General features: G+C 32.0%; 2 protein-coding genes and 1 long non-coding RNA gene across 3 annotated transcripts; all 3 read left to right on the forward strand.

The window, feature by feature from the left end:
• Positions 1-1,147: 1,147 nt before the first annotated feature.
• LOC137949777 (uncharacterized) lies at positions 1,148-3,787 on the forward strand. Its single transcript, XM_068795964.1, has 3 exons — positions 1,148-1,563; positions 1,648-1,731; positions 1,819-3,787. The coding sequence occupies exons 1-3, from the start codon at positions 1,148-1,150 to the stop codon at positions 3,785-3,787; spliced, it is 2,469 nt and encodes an 822-aa protein (XP_068652065.1).
• Positions 3,788-4,135: 348 nt separating this feature from the next.
• Positions 4,136-4,847, forward strand: LOC137953355 (uncharacterized). The gene is made up of 3 exons (XR_011112378.1): positions 4,136-4,206; positions 4,345-4,369; positions 4,519-4,847. It is a non-coding gene; the product is annotated as an uncharacterized lncRNA (long non-coding RNA).
• Positions 4,848-12,921: 8,074 nt separating this feature from the next.
• Positions 12,922-13,428, forward strand: LOC137949787 (pentatricopeptide repeat-containing protein At2g03880, mitochondrial-like). Its single transcript, XM_068795974.1, has one exon. The coding sequence runs from the start codon at positions 12,922-12,924 to the stop codon at positions 13,426-13,428; it is 507 nt and encodes a 168-aa protein (XP_068652075.1).
• The last annotated feature ends 5,921 nt before the right edge of the window (positions 13,429-19,349 follow it).

Here is a 19,349-nt window from a genome sequence, read left to right on the forward strand (position 1 = left end):
TTTAATTGAATCTAATTACTGTGTTTAATTATAATGTTGATTTGAATTTAGGTGTTTAATTACAGTATTTTTTTTTTGTGATTTATTGTTTAATTTTTGATTTTATATTAATGAAATTTCTGTCAATTGCAGATAAATTAAAATTATTGCAAAGTTTAATTTTAGTTAATGGATTTTCTGTATAATTTGTTGTATTTTTTGAAGTTGCTAGTTTAATTTTAGTTAATTTCGTTTAATTTTCTGATTTATGAAGTTGCATTTTACTCTATTGAGATAAGATTTGCAGGATTTTTAGTTGCTAGTTGTTAAATAAATTTGAAGTGTCATGGAATGATCATACCATGTGGTGAGGAGCTTTGGGTGTTATAAATATCCACCACATGGGTTTTTTTATTTTGTTTTTGTTTTATTATGTTTGCCCTAGTTACTAGGATGGGTAATGGAAAGTGGGTTGTCTATGTTTTATTGAGTTTCCATGTGTTCCTAGGGATGGGTAGAGAATCTAAGTAAGAGTAGGTTGGGTCCAGTTCAAACTAGGCTGAGTTGCCTGCACGGGCGTCCATTAGCCAACGAAGCCCGACCCCCATCACTGACGAGGTACGGTTCATAGTGACTGCGAAGTCATATGGGGCTCTACCAGGGGTGTTCGGTGAATTTGGACTTAGGTGTGTTTTTGCATTGTTAGGACTAGTCATCTGTTATAGAATTAGTTCGATTGATTTTTAAATGTTGTAGAATGTTGTTGAATAATTATGAAGTGTTATGGAATGATTTTGCCATGTGGTGAGGAGATTCGGGTGTTATACATAACCACCACATGGTATTTTTTTTGTCTATGTTTTATTTAGTTTCCACGTGTCCCTAGGGATGGGTAGAGAATCTGATTAAGAGTAGGTTGGGTCCAGTTCAAACTAGGCTGAGTTGCCTGCATGGGCATCCATTAGCCAACGAAGCTCAACCCCCATCACTGACGAGGTACGGTTCGTAGTGACTGCGAAGTCATATGGGGTTCTACCAGGGGTGTTCGGTGAATTTGGACTTAGGTGTGTTTTTGCATTGTTAGGACTAATCATAAAAATTAAAACTTAAACTTAGATAATTTTTTGCATAAATAAACTCTTACTAATGTATGGTTTTTATAGATAATATGGCGTCAGTTGTTGGGTTCTTCTGTCGATACAATGGAAAATTGAAGGAGAGGTCTGGATATTTTGATAGTTATGATGGAGGTGAATCACAAATGAAGAGGATTGCAGTTTCGACTAAGTTTAGTGAATTCTTAGTAATGATGTACAGATTCACGGGGTGGGATGCTGATACTCATCAAATGTTTATTAAGGCCAAAATTCCATTTTCTGACGGGGTTTTTGTTATCTCAAAGGTGGAAAATGATAATGATTTGATTGAATTATTTGAGATGGCTTCAAGTAATCGATCTATGGTTGAGATTTTCTTAGAAAAGGTCCTAAGACAAAGGGCCCATGGAAGGGAAGGTACGAGGAATCGAAACTTTATTGGTGAAACATCTTGTCCCCAAGAACAAGAATTACCACGTACACAGGAGTAAGTATTTATGTTCGTATATTTATGATATGAATAGTTAAGTTTACGTGACTTGTTTTTAAGTACAAACTATTATCTATATAGGTTTAATACACAAGGGCGTGAAGTGGGGTTTTTGAACCCCTCGTCTATTGCATCACTGTCTGAGTGTGGAACGTCTTCTCCCTTGTAAGTTTTTTACCCTTTCATTGTTAAATGTGTGATATTTATGTTATCCCTACTCGGATTTTTATGTTTATTGTTGTGTTTATTCAGGGTGGTTAATGATGATGATAGTGATAGTTTTAGTGATTATGATATTGGTTCAGAAGATAGTGAAGGGGATGGGGATGAGATATTCGAAGCCGGGGTTCATAGAAATAGAGTTGAAACAACAGATTCAATTGGGTACCCGGATATATATGAAGATGCCTGGGAGGTTAATACTAGATGTATCAAAGATGATTCTAGAATAATAAATGTTTTAGACTCAACATCAAATAATATCAGCGTGGGTCAAATATTTGAGGATAAGTCCCAAATGGTAGATTTTTTGAAAAAATACTCGATTGAAAGACATGTTAAGTATAAGACATTAAGGTCTAGCAGTTGTGATTATAAAATTGAATGTGGTGAAGATGGATGTCCTTGGAGTGTTTTTGCATCATGTGATCAAAGGATTCGTCAATTTAAGATAAGAAAGTATGGTGGAGATCACACTTGTGTTAATAGTATTATTCGTGAAGATAATCCAGTGTGTACATCATCTTTCATTTGTCAAGTCATTATGCCAACAGTGAGGACGAATTTTACTTTGAGTCCTAATGATATACAGCAGATCATGAAAGATAAGTATCATATCTCTGTCCGGTATGCGAAAGCATGGAGAGCAAAATGCAAGGCTATAAAAGCAATTTATGGTGATTGGGATGAATCATATAATCTTTTGCCACGGTTTTTAGATGCAATAAAAGAGGCGAATCCAGCTAATGAATTTATACTGTGTTCTGAAGAATTTGGCCATGAAAGGATGTTTAAGTGTGTTTTTTGGGCATTTGGGCCTTCCATTGCTGGATTCCAATATTGTAGACCCCTTATTAGTGTTGATGGAACACATTTATATGGGAAGTATCCTCATTGTTTGTTAATTGCTACTACTCTTGATGGGAACAATGGTCTTTTTCCTCTAGCTTTTGCTATTGTTGAATCAGAAAATCAAAAAAGTTGGGAATGGTTTTTAGCTTGTCTAGATCGTTTTGTTATTAAAGGAAAAAAACCATTTACTCTGATCTCAGATCGTCAAAAGGGTTTATTAATGGCGGTCCAGAAAATTTTTTTACCTTCAGAATGTTTTCATCGTTTTTGTGTGCATCATTTAGTTGCCAATTTCAAGAAGACGTTCAAAAATGATACATTGAATGCTCTCATATGGTCTGCAGCAAGGAAGACAAATATTATTGAATTTGATCGTACGATGGAGTTGATTGAGCAACAAAGTGAGAGAGCAAAAGAATTATTGACAGAAGGACCATTGAGACCTGAGTTTTGGTCATTGGCACACGATGGCAATGTTCGCTTTGGTGTGTTGACCACCAATATGTCTGAGAGCTTTAATAATGTTCTAAGAGGTGCTAGAAGGCTTCCAATTCAAGCATTGGTGGCAGCAACTTTTCATAGATTGAATAAATATTTTGTGGAAAGACATGAATTTGCAAGAAAGATGACATCATTTTGTACTCCCTCTGTTGATGTTTCTCTGAAAAATAAGAGGGATAAAGCAAGAGCATGTCGTGTACAACAGTATACGAATAATATGTACGAAATTTCTATGGATGATGGAAGGTTGTATCAGGTTGATTTGGTGAATATGACATGTACGTGCAACCATTTTCAAATGGAACAAATTCCTTGTACCCATGCCATTGCAGTGTGTGCAAAAATCAATTATGATTTCAATCAATTGTGTAGTCGTTGGTATACAACAGAGGCATATAGAGGAACATATGCAATTGGATTCTATCCTCATAAAGATAAACTTTATTGGCCTAATACGGGTGTTCGAGTTGTTCCACCAATTGCAAGGAAGCAACCAGGTCGTCCACGTTCAGTTCGTATACGTACAGAAATGGATAAAGGAGAACGTGGTACCTATTTTTGTGGTACATGTAAACAATCGGGGCATAACTCTAGAAAATGTCGAAACCCGCCAGTTAACGCTCGCCCCGATAAACACTCCAGGAAGTAGCAATCCAAGGTGAACATTTACATTACTCATGAAATTTAAGTATTACTATTGATAACTGTCGTTTATATTGTGGTATTCTATATGTATTAATCAGTCATTTTAAAATTTTATATTTTGTAGCCATTCTTAGTGGGTGGAAGTTGTGGTTAGTGCCCATTTGGTAACCCTCATTTGAAGATGAGGGCACGTCAGTGGTTGAGTTTCTTGATGATTTACCATTCGTGTAAAGACTGGTAATAATTCTATCGTTTCCATTGTATTTTTTGTTTCATTTCAATATATAGAGTACTTAGTTGAATGCATTAAGGTTTATTTTTCCTCGTTTCATGTAGGTTCAAGATTTGATCTTCCCATCTAGAAATAATCAATCAAAAACTTGGATGGGTCCTCCGGATTTGTTTGTAGAACTTGTCCAGCAGGTAAGAACTTGTCAACTTTTGAGATAATTCACTTTTAAACAGCTACATCCAATGTCTTTTCAAATCAGGTCAAGCTGCTTCTTGAAATGCTTATAAAGAAATGTGGTCTTAATGCTTGTAAGGTTTGTCTTGTTTCAGGAAATGTGGTCTTAATGCTTGAAAGGTTTGTCTTTTAAACAGCTACATCTAATGTCTTTTCAACCCTTTTGGTTTCTATTGTAATTATAGGTCCAAATTATTTAATTCTCCATGTTGGAACTAACTTGTCCTTTTATCCTTGTTTGTGTCTTTTGGCTTTTATTATTTACATAGGCATCCATTTGATTTCACGAAATGGGGTCGCATATGTCAATTTCTCATGGAATATGGTGTCTTCGACAAGAAGAAGATAGTGGAACTAGTAGAAGCTTTAGAGGAGGAGGATCTTCTAGTGGTAACTACAATACGTACTGACCTTTTGGGCCACTGGGTGTAGGATTGCACATGTTATGGTTGTGAATATTATTCCCTTGATCTGTAAAGTACTTTTGAATAATGCTAGCTTTTGTACCTTTTGTTTTAATTTTGGTGAATATGCCATGAATGATCTGAGAGAAGGTTACTAGAATAGGTTTGTAGATATAAGAGACTAGGATTACTATTTGGAAGCTTGATCAGATGACTTAGAACTCTTTTAATATTATTTAACAAGCTCAGTTTGTTGTTGAGTTGTGTAAAATCATTTCATCCTTGCTCTTGTTGAATGCTGATCCATTTTTCTATGGCTGCCCACATAGGAACGTGGGCAGCCATAAATGCTGGTGGAGGGTTTCATCTCTTCTCTACAGAAAGGGGAGGATTCTGTGTATGCAGATGTCTCACTTTGTTCGCCAAATTGTTTTTGCTGTATATGAATTGTGCAGGGTGTTGATGCCCATCAAGGAGATGGGCATGAAAGGAATTTCTCAAATGACAATTAAGTCTCAACATGCCGATGAGTTTCATTGCGATAACACTGTAAAAGGTGAGTACTCTCTCTCCCTCTTTAACTTTTTTTGTAATGAAAGTCGCACTAGTTTCATGGTCCCTCACTTTCATGCCTCAATGTGCTTTTCTTTGTTCAGAATAGAGAAGGAAGTTGTTTTGACAAAGACCGATATGTTTATCTAAATGAAGAAATTTCAGGCAAGGCCCTCTTATTGATGAAACTACTTAGCAGAAGGATGACTCTGATGATGAGGAAAAGGAGCATTATGATGATGAATGAACAGTTTGAGTCTATTTAGTTCGTCCTCTATGAAGTTTGTTAGAAAAATTGGGTGTATTATAACTTGGTTCAAGAAATGTAATTTGAGTCTTTTGAAACTATGTCAAATATGTTGGGATGCCATGACTCCCATTAACAATCTCTTGTACCTTGACCACAATTTAACATTTTTTGTTTCAATGTTTCTATCATATTTTTAAATATTCATATTTTTTTAGTTTATAAATATTTTAAATCGATAATATATGGGTAAAACTTAAGAGTAAGATTTTTTAAATTTATAAATATTTTAAATCCATAATAAATGGGTAAGAGGTAGATTTTTTCTATTTATAAATATTTAAATTTATAAATATTATTATTTTTTAAATAAGGTAATAAAAGTATACAAATAAATTGTATTTTTTAACTCTAAAATAATTTTTTTGTATATTTTTTTAGTTTATAAATATTTTAAATCGATAATATATGGGTAAAACTTAAGAGTAAGATTTTTTAAATTTATAAATATTTTAAATCCATAATAAATGGGTAAGAGGTAGATTTTTTCTATTTATAAATATTTAAATTTATAAATATTATTATTTTTTAAATAAGGTAATAAAAGTATACAAATAAATTGTATTTTTTAACTCTAAAATAATTTTTTTGTATATTTTTTTAGTTTATAAATATTTTAAATCGATAATATATGGGTAAAACTTAAGAGTAAGATTTTTTAAATTTATAAATATTTTAAATCCATAATAAATGGGTAAGAGGTAGATTTTTTCTATTTATAAATATTTAAATTTATAAATATTATTATTTTTTAAATAAGGTAATAAAAGTATACAAATAAATTGTATTTTTTAACTCTAAAATAATTTTTTTGTATATTTTTTTAGTTTATAAATATTTTAAATCGATAATATATGGGTAAAACTTAAGAGTAAGATTTTTTAAATTTATAAATATTTTAAATCCATAATAAATGGGTAAGAGGTAGATTTTTTCTATTTATAAATATTTAAATTTATAAATATTATTATTTTTTAAATAAGGTAATAAAAGTATACAAATAAATTGTATTTTTTAACTCTAAAATAATTTTTTTGTATATTTTTTTAGTTTATAAATATTTTAAATCGATAATATATGGGTAAAACTTAAGAGTAAGATTTTTTAAATTTATAAATATTTTAAATCCATAATAAATGGGTAAGAGGTAGATTTTTTCTATTTATAAATATTTAAATTTATAAATATTATTATTTTTTAAATAAGGTAATAAAAGTATACAAATAAATTGTATTTTTAAACTCTAAAATAATTTTTTTGTATATTTTTTTAGTTTATAAATATTTTAAATCAATAATATATGGGTAAAACTTAAGAGTAAGATTTTTTAAATTTATAAATATTTTAAATCCATAATAAATGGGTAAGAGGTAGATTTTTTCTATTTATAAATATTTAAATTTATAAATATTGTTATTTTTTAAATAAGGTAATAAAAGTATACAAATAAATTGTATTTTTAAACTCTAAAATAATTGTTTTGTATATTTTTTTAGTTTATAAATATTTTAAATCAATAATATATGGGTAAAACTTAAGAGTAAGATTTTTTAAATTTATAAATATTTTAAATCCATAATAAATGGGTAAGAGGTAGATTTTTTCTATTTATAAATATTATTATTTTTTAAATAAGGTAATAAAAGTATACAAATAAATTGTATTTTTTAACTCTAAAATAATTTTTTTGTATATTTTGTTTAATTTATAAATATTTTAAATCGATAATATATGGGTAAAACTTCAGAGTAAGATTTTTTAAATTTATAAATATTTTAAATTCATAATAAATGGGTAAGAGCTAGATTTTTTCTATTTATAAATATTTAAATTTGTAAACATTATTATTTTTTAAATAAAGTGATAAAAAGTATACAAATAAATTGTATTTTTAAACTCTAAAATAACTTTTTGTATATTTTTTTAATTTATAAATATTTTATATCAATAATATGTGGTAAGACTTAAGAGTAAGATTTTTTTTCTTTATAAATATTTTAAATCTAATATTTTACTTTTTTTATTTTATTTTTTAAAATATAAAGTAATAAAAAGTATAACGATAATTTTTTTAATTAATAAATATTTTTATTGATATTAAATGGTGTTAAATAAGTAAGAGTTATTTTTTTAATTGTTTATTTAAAAAATAATTTTTTATTTCAGATATTAGGTAATAAAAAGTGTATTTGATTTTTTAATTTTTTAAAAATTTATTCAAAATTTTATCATGACGTGGCGGATGACATGTCAATAATAACGACGTGGCAGCCTATGTGTTCATCTACGTTGCCGCTGTGATGACGGGGCGACACGTAAGCAGTCAAAGCTTACGTGTCGACTTTGACTGTCCACATATACAGTGGACCGGTCAAAGTTCGGTAGTTTTGTAAATATTTTCTGGTCTTCGTTATTATTATAAATAAGTTAATTTAAATAGGTATTTTGGTAAAATTCCCAAAAAAAAAAAAAAAAAAAGAAGAGAAAGTTGTTTACTGTTGTTTGCGCTGCTCCGAGCTATAGATGACGATGAGGATAAGACCACTACAATTCATGAATGTAATTCTGAGATAACTGCGGCTCTTACCACTCCAGAGTATTCTGAAAAAGCTATTACCACTCCAGAGTATTCTGAAAAAGCTATTACCACTCCAGAGTATTCTGAAAAAGCCATGTTAGACCCACCTGCTGAACCTCGGGCTCCAAGCATTGATTAAAAGAGAACAATCACATATGCAAGTTCCACAGAGAATATTGACCAATCCAAGACCAGCATGAGAGGCTGGAGGCTGCTACTTCAGTGGCCTATCGGGAACACGAGCATGAATTGGAAGTACCAAGACCGTTGTGGCTGCCGGCAGGATGGGAAATGGAACATAGAATGCGTTCAGCCGGAGCAACAAAGAGGAAAAGTCGATAAAGTAACTACTGTGTTTGAATTACAAATAGGGGTAGCAACCCTTGATATCCGAAATGTATAAAAAATAATTGAATCATTGATTGCTTTGTTCATTATTAGTTCATGTTGACTGTCCCGGACGCAGGTACAAGTTCAGATCAAGAAGAGAAGTAATGAGGTTTGTAGAAACTGGACAGGGCGGAAAACATAACAGGCCAACCACAGTCAGCCACCATATTGACCTGTCGAGAACTAGGCTTTTGTAGAGCCATGAAAAGGCTCTCCATGTGTACCTCATCTAATATAATAAAAAGAGATTTATGAAGAGTTACTAAATGAAATATTTTTATGTTTTTTGTCAGGTTATATTGTATGTTCATTTGTCTAAAATGTACAAAAAATTATCTTTTTCTTTCATCTGCTATTACTTTGATTGTTTAATCAAATTATCCTTGTGCTTGCATCAACGAATACTGCCAACTATAATACTATGTTACATTTCCCATCCTGTAGACAACCACCACCATGGTTATATGCTCTTGAAACCCAGCATCTCCTGCTGTAAGGGGTTCATTTGAGGCCCTGTCCACCATGCAAAATTACCTGCGTTAGAAAACATTTTTGTGATATATTTGGTCTGTGAGGGATCATCCATTCAAATGAGATAAGAATAAAAACTCAAGCAGCATGCTTTACTATTCTTTTTAACTTTTGAATGTAATTTTTAAGTTTATAATAAGGATATTGAAAAGGGCACCTAGTTCATCCATTGTTCTTGTTTTAGAGATCAACCAGTCTTTGGATATTGGAAAAGATAAGTTTTTGTACAGTAGAAGAGAGTCCATGGAGAACCCTACTATGATTCAAAGCATAATGCAATGAGACTATTAATCCGTGCAAAGATGGAGTAAGGAGCAGCTCTTACCGTAACACTTGGCTAATATTTGCTAAATATATCTCTCTTGTGATTAATTGTGAGATATAGTGACTATCGGCGAGAAACAACTCTTGTGTATTACTTGGGTAAGCTTGTCATCTGCTAAAAAATAGGAAGAAATGAGTGAATGATATAACTGTGTCTTCATAGATTTTCCATCATATGCGTGATATACATGTCTAAAAACATAAATCATTTGCCAAAAAATGAAAACAAGGATAATTTTTTCTACAAAACTTGGAATTGGATTAAATTGAAATTTTGATTTGAATGAATTGTATAATATAAAAATTGATATTTCACCCAAATATGTCCAAATGTTAGGGATTACATGAAAATAAGAAATAGTCTATAGAAATAATATGAAAGTAATTGGGGCATATTTATGTGGTTCTTCTTATCATTAATTGAGGGACCAAAAAATAATAAGTAAAGGATAAGAATAATGTTTATAGAGTATTAGTGATATTTTAAGAAGGATAAATTACCATTAGAGTTACCCAATGATTAAAAGGAACTCATAATTGATGAAAAACTACGACGATAATGATAGTGGTAATGATTATGGTGATAATGATGATGATGAATATGGTAGGAGTAGTGGTAATGATGATGACAACGTTGGGGTCATCTCATGGTTTCAATCTAGGATGTATGGAGTATTTTCAGCTTCTTCAACTTATAGTAAATGCATGGTGTATGATGGAACAAAATATTTATGTTGTGACTTGTGAATAAAAAATTGTATAGAACAAATATGACATTGAAAGAAGGATAATTCCACAAAATCCAAAGAAAAACACTTTGACTTAATAAAACACCATCTCGTGCCATGGAAAAAAATATTTATAACAAAAATAAAAAATCACGAAGCACTAATATGACAATGGCAGAAGGATAATAGAAAAAACCCAAAGAAAAAACATGTTGAATAAAAAAATATCCTAATTTTCTACACATGACTAAAAACCTAATAGGGATAAGACATTACCCAACTGATATTCTTGCTTGGCAATCTCTGATGATGCTGGGACGATCTCTCAATGTGAGTGCTATGCCTCTATTTATGAAAAAATGGAAAGGAGCAAGTAGAACACTAACCTATGTGGGACTAAACTCATAATCAAACGAAGTAAACATATGTGCAAAAAATTAAACTCTTGCACGAGCATTCCTTGAGAATTGCCATATTTGAAAGCACTAAATTAAAATGGTAAGTCATTTTCCTATTTTTACACAGTAAATATCCAAGAATCTCACCTCAAGATAAATTATCCTTTTTTTATTTGCTACAATTCTTTAAAATATAAGGATTAAAACTACAAGAAACAAGATGGGTAGTTCAATTTTTTTTACTTTAAGGCTGTGTTTGGAAGACAGCAAGTGGAGAGAAAAGAAAGAAGAAAAAAGGACAAAAAAAGATTATTTTCTCTTGTTTGGATGCCTATGGAAAATGTGAGAGAAAATGGACAAGAAATATAGTTTCTCTTGTTTGGATACACGAATTAATATTATTTTAAATTTTGGTGGTTAAAATTTTCCCTCAAGTTTCTTTTTCTTTTCTTCCAAAATTCCATCATTTTGTGACAGAAAATTTAATAACTAAGAGAGAAAATTATTTTATTTTCTCTCAATGGTTCTCTGTTGCCAAATAACTTACTCCCCCTTTTGCTTTCTTTTCTTTTCTTTTCAGTGTTTCCAAATAGACCCTAAATGTTTCAAAGTAATGGCCAAAAAATACTTAGTTCTTTGAGGGGATTATCTTTCCAAAAATTCAAATTCAATCTCCAATTTCAATTTCAAAGTTTGAGAGTGTTCAGGAGTCGTCCTTTGTATCTTAGGAGTCAAGAGATCAATTGTTTGGGATGAAAACTATTTAAATAAGCAAGTTTTCAATGTTCAAAAATTGAGTCATTGAGCTTAGAAATTGACATTTTATCTTTATGTAAAACTTGATGAAATATCGAGTAAGAATTGTGAAAAAATACTTAAAATTTTCTTCTTGAACTTCTAGTCATGTAGACTTATAAATTTTGGAGACCTGTCTTGGTGGAATCTTGGCTTTCAATATTTTTCCTCAACTTTTTTAGTATATGTTGTTCATAAGCTCCTTTGAACGGTTTTCAATAAATGCCCCTTGGCTTGGACATAGATAGAAGGTTTGTCATAGTACCTTTTCTCTCTCTTGGGCGTTTGGCTTATTTTACCTGACTATTTGGATGCTTTGTGGAATGAATCCTAATCATAGTATTTTTCTCTCTAGGTCATTCAATTGATGTCAATTTGGTCAAATGGTCTGTCAGGTAGTGTTTGTTTCCTTATTTTTTCTCCTAGCTTTCATTGGACGGGCCATTTAGATATTTATGTGAATGAAGTCTAATGGAGAGCTTTTTCTCTCTTCATGATTCATTTAGATTACTTATGATCTGCTTGTTGCATTGAGCATCCTCCTAGGTCATTCGAACACGGGCCTAGATCATCTCTTCTCGATAACTTTCTCTTTCTTGTCCAATCAAACAATAGTTGATGCATCATTTAGACAATGTACTTTTTGGTTTTAGCTGTTTGTTGCCTTTATCATTCAAATGCTTCTTGGTCGATCTGACGATTGTACTGCAAGAAAATGATTTGGAGCTTTTTAAGTTATCTCGATGAAAATCTTTCTTTCTTTCTTTTCGTACGTGGATTAGGCTTCTGCAGATAACCACTTCAAATCATCCTAATTCAATTAAGGGGGGGTTAGTCCACAATGAAGTGGAATGAATTCCCCCCGCATTACCTAGGTCATCATAAATAAGGTGTTAGTGCAAAATGAATTGAATTGAAGCCAGATAACACCGTTTCATCTCCTCAGGCAAAAACGACGGAAACCTGATTCCGCCCATTTTTTCAAATCATCGACTTACCACGAGTGACGGCGTCGCTTCTCCCCCCCCCGAAACTAAAAATCCTTTCTCATTTCCTCTTTCTCCTCTCCTCTGCTCGGCCTTCGTCTCCCGACGAATTTTTTCGCCCGACCTTCTTCTCTCGTTTTCGCTTTCTGCTCCCTCTGCTCCTCTCGCTCGACTCTCGTCTTCGTTCTCTGCTCCTCTGCTGTCTCTACTCCCTCTACTCTCTCGCCTTTATCTCTCGTTTTCGCCCCATCTCCCTCTCTCGTCTCCCTCTCTCTTTTCCCTCTAGGCCTCCATCTCTTCTCACTCTCGGCCTCCCTCTTCCTTCTCGTTCTCGCTCTTCTCTTTCCTCCTCCCCCGATTTCCTTTGATTTAACCTATTTCGGTTTCGATATCCTTCAATTTCCTTCAATCTTCTTCGATTTTCGACAGTTAGGCGTTGATTTCTTCCATTGGGCTTACATTTCCTCATTCGGCGGTAATTTCCCCCAAATTTCAGAAGGTAATCCGAAACCCTAATTTTTTTTTCAACTAATTTAGTGTTGTGTTTGAGTTAATTTGAATTTTCATGCGTAATTTATCTTGATTGTGGCCAAATTTTGGGATTTGGGACTTTTAGGGTTTTAAGGTCTAGGGTTTAGTTTTGAAGAGTAGCTTTTGTTTAGGGTTTAGTTTTGGAGTGATGCCTGATGAGTTTAGTATTTCAAGCGGCTTGAATGCTTGCACAGGTTCAGAGGACCTATCTCAGGGTAGAAGGATTCACGGATCTTTGCTACGACTTGGATATGATGCTGATTCCTTTTCAGCCAATGCACTTGTTGATATTTATGCTAAATTAGGAGATATTGAAGTTGCTATGATGGTTTTTGAGAAAATTTTGCTACCTGATATTGTTTCATGGAACACTCTTATTGCAGGTTGTGCTCTTCATGGTTTCCATGATCTAACACTGGAATTGTTGCAAGAGATGAAAGTGTTAGGCACAACTCCAAACATGTTCACTCTATCTAGTATTCTTAAAGCTTGTGCAGGCATGGAAATGATCGATTTGGGCAGGAAAATTAATTCACATTTGATCAAAGTGGGTTTTGATACTGATGTATTTGTCTGTGTGGGACTTGTTGATATGTACTCAAAATGTGGTCTTATGGAGGATGCAAGAAGGGTTTTCAATTTGATGCCTATGTAGGATTTAATTTCTTGGAATTCTATAATCTCAGCCTACGTACAAAATTTGAATGATGAAGAAGCCATATCACTTTTCTGTGAGATGCAAAAAGAAGGGTTTAACTGTAACCAGACAACATTGTCCACTATTCTGAAATCAATTGCTAGCTTGCAGTTAATTGATGCGAGCAAAGAGATCCACTCATATGCTATCAAATTGGGGTTGGAGTCTGATGTTTATGTCACAAATAGTCTTATCGATGCATATGGCAAATGTCATTATACTGAGGATGCAAGGAAAGTTTTTGTCATTTTATACCTTTTTTTCACGTGTTTTATTTTTATTTATTAACTATTTTAATTTATTAAGTATTTTTATACTATATATTATGTTATTACAAAATAATTTATTTATTAATTATATTCATTTATGTTATTTTTAACTGTTTTATGTAATTTAAATAATTTATTCTAGTCACACGTAATTAGTATATTAAGTTATAATAAACTGTAATCATTAATTGGTTTAATTATGCAATTTATATAATTAATTAAACAATTAAATTTATTTATTATATTCCCTTATATTATTTTTTAATTTTTATTAATTTTATATAATTTATTCTAGTCACACGTAATTAGTATATTAATTTATAATGAATTTTAATCATTAATTGGTTAATTATCCAATTGCTATAATTAATTAAACCATTATGTTTATTTATTATATTCCCTTCTGTTATTTTTTAATTTTTATTAATTTTATATAATTTATTCTAGTCACACGTAATTAGTATATTAATTTATAATGAATTGTAATCATTAATTGGTTAATTATCCAACTTTTATAATTAATTAAACCATTAGGTTTATTTATTATATTCCCTTATATTATTTTTTAATTTTTATTAATTTTATATAATTTATTTTAGTCACACGTAATTAGTATATTAATTTATAATGAATTGTAATCATTAATTGGTTAATTATCCAATTGCTATAATTAATTAAACCATTATGTTTATTTATTACATTCCCTTCTGTTATTTTTTAATTTTTATTAATTTTATATAATTTATTCTAGTCACACGTAATTAGTATATTAAGTTATAATGAATTGTAATCATTAATTGGTTAATTATGTACTCATTCTCTTCTTTATTTAGAAAAGGACACTGGAATCTGTTTTCCAAGCACTAACACTAGAATCTGTTTTCCAGCCACTTCAACTGGCCTGGACTAACACCCAAACATAAGTTGAAGTAGAAGCAATTCATCTCACTTCAATTCAATTTTCCACTTCATTTCCACTTCATTGTGGACTAACCCCCCCTAAAGAGGGAGGGGGGAGGGGTTGAATTTGAAATAAAGTGAAGAATTCAATTTATCTTAAATGAATTGATTCAACTTCAACTCATCCTTGGGTGTTAGTGTAGACGAGTTTAAGTGCATTGGAAAACAGATTCCAGTATTAGTGCCCCCAAATAAAAAGTATGATATAAACAAGAGAATGAGTAACCTTTATAATATACTTAAATAGAACATATATCTAAATAGATAATTAACCAAAATAACACATGGCTACTGCACTTATAAGTGATTTAACGTGTAGTATTAGAATATATTAATATCCTAATTAATGAAAAACTATATTATATTACTTAATGATTATATTTTATTATAAATTAATACAATAATTATGTGTGACTAGAATAAATTATTAAAAATAAATAGATAAAAATAAAAAATAACATAAGGAATATAATAAATAAATAAATTATTTTTTTAATAACATAAGATATGTTTTAACATTAAAAACCACTAATTTAATACAATAATAAATATATACTAAATATATATATATATATATATATATATATTTAGTATATATATTTATTATTGTATTAAATTAGTTGTTTTTAATATATTTATCAATAACATAATATATATTTTATGTATTATTAATTAATAATATATTGTCCCAAAATTTAAAACCATTGGTTTAATTAATTATAGCAATGGGATAATTAAACCAAAATAATTTATCAAATATTTAATTTAACAATATTTTAATTATGACAATTAAATCACTAATTTAATATAGTAATTATAAAATAAATATATTAAATAAATAAAAAATTATTTTATAAATAAAAATTATAAATTATTATTTTTATGACGATGGTTTAATTTTTCCTAACTTTAGGAAAAATTAAACCACCGTCATCCTCACGGCGCATGTCGTCTTCCTCAACGTCGGGCCAACGGGCAACGGCGACGGAGGTGGCGCTCTGGCGGTACGCCGAGAGGGAGAAGAGAGGGAGGCCGAGAGAGAAGAGAAGTCGCCGATGGGCAAAAGGAGCAACGTTCGCTTCAATTTTTTTATTTGCAAAATAGGTGTGAATCCAAATTCCCCTCTTTTTGCCTGAGAGAATGAATTGACGTGATTCACTTGCAGTGTAATTCATTCTACATTAACCCCTTAATCTGATGACCTAAGTAATGCGGGAGTAATTCATCTCACTTCATGTTGGACTAACCCCCCCTAAATCTCTCCCTCTTTCTTTCTATCAATGGATTGGGTTCCCATGACCAACTATGTAAATTTTCTTTATGCCTTGTGTTTTTAGAGCACTTTATTTTATTTTTGTATATATTTTTTGAAGACTAAGCAAAAATAGCAAACTATGTTCTCTCCCAAACAAAAGGAGTTCAACTAGACCACTTACCCCATGTGATCGGTGTATAAAACCCTTATGTTGTTCAAGTTCCCAAAGGAGAAACAACCAAAAATCCACTCAATTTGTACTAAAAGACTATCAAAGTATTCTTTGGTAAATATAAAATATGATTTTGGTGATAAACTGATTCAGAGTTTGTATAGACAAGCTAAGATGCCTGAGAAAATGATCAAGATTGAGAAGAAAATACTATAGCCTTGTAAATTCATTGGCCATGGCCTGAAGCTTCCCTGAACTTCTTGATTGCTACTATCTATTGGTCTTCAGAACTTTAAATTTCCTTTAAGGGCTTGTTAGGAACCCATAGAATAGAAATGAAAAGAAAAGAAAAATAATTGTTTGGCAAAAAATAATCATTGAGAGAAAATAAAATAAGAGAGAAAGTAGTTAAAAATAATGGAATTTGAGGAGAAAAAAAAGAAATAAAAACTTGAGAAAATATTTTAATCATCAAAATTTGAAAATATTTTTTTTTCTTTTCATTCTCTACATGTCAAATAAGAGAAATTTAATTTCTCTTCCATTTTCTTTCTCATTTTCCATGGGCATTCAAACAAGAGAAACCTGTTGATTTTCAGGATTCTATGAATTTAGTTCATGGAGAAAAAGGGAGAGAGAGACCAATTAAGAGAAAATCAGAGGAAGAAGGGTTATGGACTTGATGTCCTCACCCTCCCCTTGAAGCTCTATTTATAGATTAATGAAACTACTGTATTACAATAATAGCCTTGAACATAGGGTTTAGGGTTTTAACCCTGGAACTTTAACCTAATTACATCAATACTATTTCTATGAGATGACCCTTATTTACCATCCTGCCATCATTATATATGGGCCTATGGGCCTTCTCCTTGATCTGTGGGCCTTGAGCCAATCTTCTATATCTCTTGGATGTATGGGCCTTCCTTGGTCATGTGGGCTTGGGCCCTATCTTCCAACACTCCCCTCAACCTGGGGTGAGAGAATAGCTTGAACTCCCAACTTGCTGCAAATGATGTATAAAATATTTTTTTTTGTATAAAATGGCAGTCCTCCCATATTCCAACACTCCCCCTCACGCTGGTGCTGTCTTCCATGAGGCCCAACTGGCCAATTTAGGGGGGTATACCATAGATGTAATAATAAGTTCCTCCGTTATGGTATCCCAACCGTTGACATTTAATATTTTGGACAAAGTATTAAGTTCCTCCGTCATGGAATCCGCACCATTGACATTTAATATTTTTGACCAGGGTATTAAGTTCTTCCGTCATGGAATCTCAACTATTGACATTTGATATTTTTTATGAGGTATTAAGTTCCTCCATCATGGAATCCCAACCATTGACATTTGATATTTTTTACGCGGGTATTAAGTTCTTCTGTTATGGAATCCCAACCATTGACATTTGATATTTTTGACGGGGGTATTAAGTTTATCCGTCATGGAATCCCAATCATTGTCATTTGATATTTTTGACAGGGTATTAAGTTCCTCCGTCATGAAATCTCAACCATTGACATTTGATATTTTTGTCGGGGACAAATAAATGATGGTATGAGGCCACCTCTTCTTCAATAATAATGTCTCATCCAAAGAGACACAATAGCAAGAGCTGAAATGGGTTTGGGCTTATATAACACGAACCAAAAATCCTTGTGAAATTGACCCATGAAATAATCTAATGCAAATATATATTTCAAATAATATGTTGACCAAGGAATTATCTGTCAATTCTTCAAAATAATAATCTAACCAGAGAAAAATTTATCGATTCATGCTGAGTCAAATAGTAGACCAATATATTTGAGTCGCTGCAGAAATATGTATAAGCTTTGGTCCATACAAGTATATCGATGTAGAAATAAGTGGCTCGAGTTAACTCAGTGGACTGGTGCTGCTTGACAGCAACAAGAAGGGTAGCCCGGTTCGCTAGGTTGACTCAGGAGCTCAGTCGATCCTGTTGGATTGGAACAGGCGCGGGCCGACGTTCATTAATTGAGGTTTCCTAACTTAGGAAACATTAAATTTTTCTATAGTGTCTTCTTCCTCGACCGAACAGAGTGGAAAAACCTTCTTCGTCTAGAAACGGCAACCATGTGCTGGCGCTCGGGAAGCTCGACAGTGATACATCCAAAGGAAACTTTTCGAATAAAAATCAATCCAGAAAATTTAATCGGCAACAACAGTGGAGAAGGCAACAGTGCCTTCTTCTTCCTCTCGGTGCCGAATAGAGCGCTAGTGTTGTTTTCGAAGTGATGTCCAAATATGGCAATGCAGAGGAAAGAAACTTTCCGAGAATGTACCAAGGATATCCAGCAGCTTAATCAAAATAGTTTCACAAGATCGAAGACAATGCCAGCGCATAACTGATCTCAGATGATCTTCTAAAGAAAAAACTTCTGTCAGAGATGGCTGACAGCAGATCGGCAGAGGAATTTTCCGAACAGAGACGACAGCCAACCAGGTAACTTTCCAAACAAAGCAGAGATAAATCAAGGAGAGCTTTTCGATTTTTTTTTTTCAATTTAGCTGTTAATGACCAGCAAGATATTAGAGAATCGAGAAATTAGCAGTGACGACAAGCTTGTTGGAATAACCAGCACGATGCGATATCATCAGAATAAACAGTCGGAAGTCGGCCGATGTCGTCTTTGATTTGCACGCCATGAACGAAGTGAAGAAAGATCTCGTCGGTTCGTCTGGGTAATCAATCGAGTACTGCTTCATGACGAAGCAAGTATTGTCTGCACTGGAGGAGATTTGCATCAAATAAAGATGGAGGAGATTGCCAGACTTCTAATTTACAACGGGGTTAGGCACCAACTCCACGACTTAGGCACTGAGCAACGTCTCACGGAGACAGAGTAGCAACAGAAGAAAAATTGCAGTAAAATCAAAACATGAAGTTATTACTATGAAAAACGAACCATCAATATGAAAAAGAAAAAAGAAAAAAATGGGTTTCTGAAATCCTTAAAAACATATCTACAAGTCCTGAAAACCAAAGTTCTGATATCATGTTGATTTTCAGGACTCCATGAATTTAGCTCATAGAGAAAAAGAGAGAGAGAGACTCATTGGGAGAAAACCAGAGGAAGAAGGGTTATGGACTTGATGTCCTAACCCTCCCCTCGAAGCTTTATTTATAGATTAATGAAACTACTGTATTACAATAATACTCCTGAACTTAGGGTTTAGGGTGTATGGTTTTAACCCTGG

Source organism: Aristolochia californica, unplaced genomic scaffold (genome assembly GCF_029961685.1).
Source record: "Aristolochia californica isolate CCGP_79_NKW_82.1479 unplaced genomic scaffold, dmAriCali1.0.hap1 SCAF_1, whole genome shotgun sequence".
NCBI classification, from domain to species: domain Eukaryota; kingdom Viridiplantae; phylum Streptophyta; class Magnoliopsida; order Piperales; family Aristolochiaceae; genus Aristolochia; species Aristolochia californica.

Bases quoted from the DNA above. Each gene is read 5' to 3' on its own strand.
- LOC137949777 (XM_068795964.1), top strand. From the start codon at position 1,148: ATGGCGTCAGTTGTTGGGTTCTTCTGTCGATACAATGGAAAATTGAAG. The intron at 1,564-1,647 runs GTAAGTATTTAT...TTATCTATATAG, and splicing joins GAATTACCACGTACACAGGA to GTTTAATACACAAGGGCGTG. The intron at 1,732-1,818 runs GTAAGTTTTTTA...GTGTTTATTCAG, and splicing joins TGTGGAACGTCTTCTCCCTT to GGTGGTTAATGATGATGATA.
- LOC137949787 (XM_068795974.1), top strand. From the start codon at position 12,922: ATGCCTGATGAGTTTAGTATTTCAAGCGGCTTGAATGCTTGCACAGGT.